We start from the raw sequence: 7504 nt of genomic DNA, 5'->3' as shown, positions 1-7504 counted from the left end.
TGTGTATGTTAATAACGAGTTTGCCCTGTGAGCCGGCTCCTCCATGTGAAGGATGAGAGCTGTCTGAGAGCCATTTTTCTTTCTTTTTTGAGTTTTCCTTGTTTTTAGAAATTTATACAAGACATAATATTCGGGTGATCCGATATTAAATACAATGTCTCACTTTGATAATAACATTGGTAGCCAAGCACAGTTTTATTATTAATATTATATATGTTGCAACACAGTTCAATATCAATAAAATGTTAAATACATATTTAATAGTGTTTGATGTTTTTGTCTGAATTATGAAAGCCAGAAATGGTACTTAAAAAAAGAGTGGTTTGGGAGCAAAGAGTCGGCCCTTTTTTGCTGAGTTGAGTCAAATGACGCGATCACCGAAAAGAGCCCAAGTTCTCAACACGACCAGGCGAAAGGGATGCCCAGTCCTGCCTACGTCACTGGCCGTTAGACACGCCCACTTAGCATTCTTTTAGAACATTTCCGGAAGGTTTACGAGCTGCTGCTGCCTCACCTTACCTTTCATCCGGGTTTATTACGGTTTTTGGACAAACTTAAGTTTATTGTTTTAAAAATGAGTGAAATCAAGCCAAACGATTCAGCTCAAACTGAAAACAGCGCGGATGAAACAGACTGGGCTGCGGCCAAAGCCTTCTTTGACAACCTTAAAACTAACAAACCTAGACCTGTAAGTACATTTAGCTGAAAAGTTTATAACCAAAAGTATGTGTGTTCGAAGCACATACACTCTAACTAAACATCTGACCTTTTTTAAAGTGCTAAACAAACCAAGTTAGGCATTGAGTGCTTTATCAAACTTTCTATTCATTTGCAGCCCAAACCCAAGTACGCTGTTACCATCGCCGTCTCCTCTCGCACCCTCTTCAACATGGTGGAAGAGAGGAAAATCTACAAGGAACAAGGACTGGAGAACTATGTGGCTTATCAGCAGGAGCATGAAAACGAGCCCCTGAAGCCAGGAGCAGCTTTCCCCTTCGTCACGGTGAGGTATCGGCCCGCTATCTACTAGTTGCTACAGGTCTCTGTAGTGTGCCTGCAAGGCGTTGTCCCTGAAGTGCATTGCTTTATCACGTTGTGGACACAGTTCACACCAGGAAAAACATCAGGAAAAACTCGCAAATTCTGCGTGACTGCATGACTCCTAGTTTTAAGCCTTGCATCAGGATCTATATTCTAGTTCATACCTTAACAACTCTGTAATTGCTTTGGCTTTATTCCAGTACAATGCTTAAACCGTTATTCACCTAAATAGACATTTTCTCTCTTAATTAGCATTAGCAGTTTCTTTCATTCTTTAAATGTCACATCTGAGGAAGTCATGTAATCCACCTGTGATATGATTGAAGTACTGCATTGACATTGAAGACAAACCAGACCACAGTGTTGCCAAATATGCACAGTGTTAGGCCAAAGTAAAGAAAATCCCTCTTTGCCTCCACTCCTTCTTGTAATGCAGTCAAAAAGGTTCTGAAATCATGCCATAAAACTACAGTGCAACTTCCCCTAAAGCTTGAGTGATGTTCATGATTGTTGGTGATTGTGCTGTCGGATTGTACCCTGTTACTGTTAAAATATCTTGTAATCCTTGGCTGTTTTGCAATGACTCAATGACAAGAGGTACAGACCTGCTAGCTTGCAACAGACACTGGGTTGAAGCTTTGGCTTTTTTCAAATGTAAACCTGACAGGATATCAGGTGTAACAGGATCAATGACTTACTGCATAACCATAGACATTAGGGGGGTCTAAATGAGAGTTATCCCCCCCAGAATTTTTTGTGCAGTTCCTACATTTCTATGTATTTAGTTAATGTTACTTACTGTCCAACCTCGGAACCCTTCCACTATCGTTTTTTTTAACTGACGACATAGCACTATCTGTTTATAGAGATTACTTACTGTCTGGGAAAAACATCTTGTATCCTGCTCCCTTTGTTTCTTAGGTCGGAATCATATTACTGTCCCTCACAGACGAGCTTGCCAGTTTGCCACAAAAGTAGCTTAATTGCCAAGGGCCAATAGAAAGTCAACCCAGTACCAGACCTCAAAATATGCTCCTGCCGATTAAACCATTTACACTGTTTTTAAAGTACATCAGCATCACTATCATTGCCAAATGTATCATAAAATACACAGATTTGTTAAACTCATACAAGACATAAATCTGTTCTCTCTCCTCCTTATCATACTTTATCATGTTGCTTCACTTTATTATATTTTGTCTGCTATATTTTTATGAATTGATGGTATTCATGTAATGTTGCATGCAGTATAGGTCTACCCACTGGCAGACAAATGAAATTCAACCCGCAGCAACGATTCAAAAGTTGCCCTATTCCGAGGAAAATCCATGAACCTGGCAACCCTGCACAGACAGGAGCGCTTCTTTGGTAAATGTACCGGTTTGCTGGCTTAATTTGGCCATAACCAAGTGTACACTTAGGAGGAGTGTCACACACTTATGTTTTCCTTAACAAATGGAAATATATTAAAAATAAATAAGAAATAACGGGAGGCAGATCAGTTGACAGGGTGCAGATATGAGGACATATTTTCTGCTGTATATTGGGGGGGACAGATTGGTATTTTGTCAGTATTGTGGGGAACGCAACCCCCCCCAAAGAATGGGTGGTTTCGCCCATGACCATCACTACTTTTCTTCCAGGCAGAAATATCACATTTTCAGCTTTTGAGTTGAACTACCTACTTAACTACCTCAAACATATCCTCAGCATTTCTGCTTTACCATACATTGTTATTTACCTGCAATAATATGCTGTATAATCAATAAGCTAACTTTGTGCTTTTGTTTATCGCTCTGGCTCTCACCAGTTTGTTCATACAAGGAAGGAAAGTTGCTGTGGCTTTAATGTTGTAAAGTTTGTGTTGTAACCTTGGGATGAACGCTCTGACTCAACATCCTGGCTTTTGGTGTTTTTCTGTCCAACACAGGCCCTGATGAACGTGAATGATCGACTGAGGAAGCTCTACCCAGACAGCGAGGAGCTGTTTGACATCGTCTTAATGACTAATAACCACGCCCAGGTTGGAGTCCGCCTCATAAACAGCATCAATCACTACGGTACACTGCGTCACAAAACAAACATTAAAAAGAAAAGCTGTTAAACAGTAAAATGTGATTTTTTTCCATCACACATCTCAAACTTGCTTTTACACTTTCAGATTTGAACATCGAGCGGTTCTGTATGACAGGAGGGAAAAGTCCTATCGGCTACCTGAAGGCCTATATGACTAACCTTTACCTCTCAAAGGACTCTGAGAAAGTCACAGAGGCCATAGAGGAAGGTGAGTCTGATTATAATCCTGATTTCTATCACAAACAACCTTCTTTGCAACATAAATATATCAGTGCATCAGTTACTCTCAGCAGCCTTGGGGTGTGTTTGTACTACACTGATATTTACACACTTGCATGTTGATTTTGTGTGTGACTCACGCTCTACCTCACACTGTGCTGCAAGAAGGAGCTGCTGGAAGACAGCGTGTGATTTATGGCACAAAACAAACATGTCTGAAACATTCAGATGTAGTGGTGGAATTAATTGGTTTATTCTTTAGCAGGAAAAAAAATCTTTTATCAAACAAGGATGCAAAACATTTGCATTCTAGTTTCTCATGTGTGAGGATTTACGACCCTTTTCTGTTTTCCATCACTGTAAGGTGAATAGTTTTGGTTTTCTGACTGTTGGTTTGTCAATTATTGTCAGAATATGGCTCTGGGCTCTGAAAAACTGTGATGGGAATTTTTCACAATTTAAAAACTTTTTAAATTATTAATTAATTTATGAAAAAAAACCCTGAAAATAATAATTAGTTGTAGTCCTACCTGTGCCTTGTTTTAATAGAAGTCAAAATAAAAAATATCAATATCTGAGCCTACATTAGCACACATACCTGCAATGCATGCTAACACTGCCTCCACCATGCCGTGTGTTCAAGTGTACCTGTGCATGGACACATTTCAATTGCAAATTAATAAGAGAACACGTTTCAGGACAGGAAATACATCACCTACATGTTTATTCACATCAATACATCTTTCAAATTCCTTTTGAATCTCTCCTAGCATGCACATTAACAACCATATACAGAGTTATATAATATATTAATGTTGTGACTCTAACAGATTGACAGTTTATGTTCTCAGCAAGTGTCAGTAATGTGAAGAATGTAGCGACAGCTATGACTAATTTCCAAACAAAGCATTGAAGTCTTTTGTGAAGGAATCAGGATATTTGTCTGAATTTTTCTTTGTGGTAGCTGAGATATTGTCTGAAAAGTGTCAATAAAAACTCTGCATTTGATTTTTCCTAATTAAATATGGACGCATCAGAGGAAGTGTTACGAGGAAGTTGAAATATCGTTAATAAAACAGGAAGTTGAAGATGCCTGCGGCTGTGAGGATACAAATTTAACACTTCGTAAACCAAATGATTGATGTGCACCCAAAAGCTGAATATTAACCCGCCCCTCCTCTCATTCAGGCATCGCTGCAGCCACCATGTTCATGCCCGACACACAGACAGAGCTGAGCGAAACTCAGCTGAGAGTGGCGTTTGATGGCGACGCCGTGCTGTTCTCAGACGAGTCAGAGATCATCGTGAAGAAACACGGCCTGGACACTTTCTTTGAGCACGAGAAGGAGTTCGAGAACAAACCTCTGGCTCAGGTAACTGATGGATGTTTGTTAACTGTTCATTATAGACGCCTCATGATGAGACATTTTGTTAGTTCCTCTGAGTTTTAATGTGTTGCTGATTCAGAAACTTTTAAACCCTGACAAGAAAACAGCTCTTAATGCTCCGTCAGAAAGTGGTGGCCCATTCAAATGTACTCGGAATAAAAAGGAAATACTGACAGTCATTGTTTTTTATCCAAATTAATACAGTTGGTTGGACCCTCAAGTAATCTGCAGGGGGACTAATGTAATGTCCATAGCTTCTTAATGATTGATATAGCTGCTAATTCACAGCAAAAGGTTTGTTTACGCTACCAAATCTATTAACAGATGTTGGGGAGTAGTACAGCCTGTTTTATAATACTTTTTTGGCTCAAGAAGGAGCTGTGGATAAAAACTGCTTCAAGTAATGTCACTTGAGTCAGCATCAGTTGGATGAGTAAAAAATACCTATTTGAAAGTGTAACAGAATCTGGGGGTGTGGAGTTAGACGTGATGCTACCAGACCTGTGTAGCTCGTTCCTCATTTCTGCTTGAGTGTAGCAGGTCGAGGCTGCTTTTTCGCCGCTTATAGCAAAACACCAGATTCCTGGTGCAAATTGTTGGTTAGCAAGAAAATGACGATATCTCTTGTTCTGCTGCTGCTTCTGTTTTGATCCCTTTTTAAACTCTTTATCATCAGTAAACCGCTGATTGAATTATGTTGAGTCTTTTTTGTTAATAAACATAAAAGCAATGTGAAAGGAGAAATTAACAAACAAGAAGTTTTTACAACATCTTCTAAACGACTTATTTTTCACAAATTACAAAAACATGATGAAGCAAAATACAAAAAGGAGACGCATATGGAGCAGAACAGTTCATCAGCTATTAGAACAGAGAAGAACGAGGCACTGGGAAATGTCTCTGCAGCGTCTAAAAACCTGTCCTTCCGGCTCAAAAAATGTTTTAAGATCAACTCAGGCGTCATAAATGTCACAGGGTGTGTGTGTTTTAAACTTTTTGTTATCTTTGTCATCAACCAACAATGCGTTATACAGTTGTTTTTAAGTTGGTGAAAGGTGCTCAAGCCAATGTGCAGATCCAACAGGAAAAGAAGCAATAACAAGAAGTGTGATTTAAAGAAAAACTTGTAATAATAATAAAATAAAGTAATAATGAAATAAAATACACAAAAACAAATATAAAAATTTCAACTAACAATGTCTAACATTTTAAATCAACTTGATTTTTCGTCTCTATCAGGGTCCCTTAAAGTGTTTCCTGGAGGCTCTGGGAAAGCTCCAGAGGAAATTCTACGCCAAGAACGAGCGCATGAACTGTCCCATCCGGACCTTCCTGGTCACGGCCCGCAGCGCCGCCAGCTCCGGGGCTCGAGTCCTGAAGACGCTCCGCAGCTGGGGCCTGGAGATCGACGAGGCCCTCTTCTTGGCCGGGGCTCCTAAAGGACCCCTGCTGCAGAAAATCAAACCGCACATCTTCTTTGACGACCAGATGTTCCACATTGAGGGCGCCAAGGAACTGGGGACCATTTCTGCACACGTCCCGTATGGGATCGGACAGAAGTACAACAGAGGGAAACTCATCGAGCAGCCTGAGAAAAAGGAATAAGTTTAAAAGAGGTTAAAAAATTTTATATGCACTACACTGTCACCTGCATACAACAGATGTGCTCTTAAATAGAATATTCAGGAAGAAGTTTTTATTAAAACAGTAAGAGAATGTTTTCAAGGATTAAGGTGGTAGATTGAATTACCAATCTAAAAAGATGGGTATTAAAGACTGTTGGGTTAATGTGTTGATGTATTTTCAAAATAAGAGTTAGAGTGGGTGACACATTACTTTTTTTTAGAGAAACACCAAACTTGTTCCCTTTTTTTTTGCCTTTTTAGTAGACTATCAGTGTACCTGTTTACCTTTTTATTTGTGTAATTTTCACATTTATTGTGTGTTGTTCTAGGGCTAGTGTCAGCTGTAGTAGTTTTTATTTCTGTTTTAAATTACCAGTCAGGTAAAAATGCTAAAACATTTTTGATCTGGCATTGATTTTGCAGCTAAATGGAACGTATAACTCATTATAATGTCTCTTTGACAAGGGGGTTTAGCAGGGTACACAGTCTATGGCTTAGGTAAACACTGATGCTGTTTTTCTTTGTTTGCTGTTTTTGCTGTTGATGCGCACAAACTATATAAAACGTAAGCCTTATGCCTCAAATGTTTATACTCAAGTTCTGTTGTTGAGTTGTTTATGCTTTTACATTGTATCTGGACATCAGGCAGCACACTGTAACTACACTTTGCTATAATGTTCCTTTACCTGTACCGTTTTTTTAATAGGACTGACTTTATACATTTAAATATTCAATTTATACGATAATATTCAAATGGGCACATAACTTAACATCTTTGACAAGTTAAAATTACCCGTAAATGTTCATATAATGTTTTTTGTAACATTTTTCAGCAGCAGTAAGTGATGTTTGCCACAATGGTATTCATGTTGCAGCAACTAAATAAAAAGATTTTCCACTTTTCTGTACACGCCGTTCTCTCTATCCTGCATCTCTAAACTTACCAGAGCTGGTACTGAGGGTGTGGAGGGCAGAGGGAGCAGTTGGTTTGTCAGCAGGGGAAAGTAATGAAGTACATTAACTGAATTTATTAAGTACTATATAGAGATGCTTTACTGGTGTATTAAAATTTAAAAATGTTTCATTGAAAAAAAACAACTTTCTACTTCACTACATTATTTTGACATTTAAGATATTTTAAATGAATCTTGTGAC

The 7504-nt window shown here is 38.8% G+C and overlaps 1 protein-coding gene across 1 annotated transcript; it reads left to right on the top strand.

The window, feature by feature from the left end:
- The first annotated feature begins 496 nt into the window (after positions 1–496).
- On the top strand, positions 497–7257 carry LOC138584262 (cytosolic 5'-nucleotidase 1A-like). Its single transcript, XM_069656451.1, has 6 exons — positions 497–688; positions 836–1003; positions 2972–3101; positions 3203–3325; positions 4525–4709; positions 5964–7257. The coding sequence occupies exons 1-6, from the start codon at positions 575–577 to the stop codon at positions 6327–6329; spliced, it is 1086 nt and encodes a 361-aa protein (XP_069512552.1). The 5' UTR covers positions 497–574; the 3' UTR covers positions 6330–7257.
- The last annotated feature ends 247 nt before the right edge of the window (positions 7258–7504 follow it).

Source organism: Semicossyphus pulcher, unplaced genomic scaffold, assembly GCF_022749685.1.
Source record: "Semicossyphus pulcher isolate SPU_LCO1_2020_fin unplaced genomic scaffold, fSemPul1.0.p SCAF_11, whole genome shotgun sequence".
NCBI classification, from domain to species: domain Eukaryota; kingdom Metazoa; phylum Chordata; class Actinopteri; order Labriformes; family Labridae; genus Semicossyphus; species Semicossyphus pulcher.
The sequence above is the reverse complement of the archived record's forward strand: the minus strand, read 5'-3'. Positions and strand labels throughout refer to the sequence as shown.

Coding starts and splice junctions, on each gene's coding strand:
- LOC138584262 (XM_069656451.1), top strand. CDS start 575: ATGAGTGAAATCAAGCCAAACGATTCAGCTCAAACTGAAAACAGCGCG. Junction 689..835: donor AAACTAACAAACCTAGACCT/GTAAGTACATTT, acceptor ATTCATTTGCAG/CCCAAACCCAAGTACGCTGT. Junction 3,326..4,524: donor CACAGAGGCCATAGAGGAAG/GTGAGTCTGATT, acceptor CCTCTCATTCAG/GCATCGCTGCAGCCACCATG.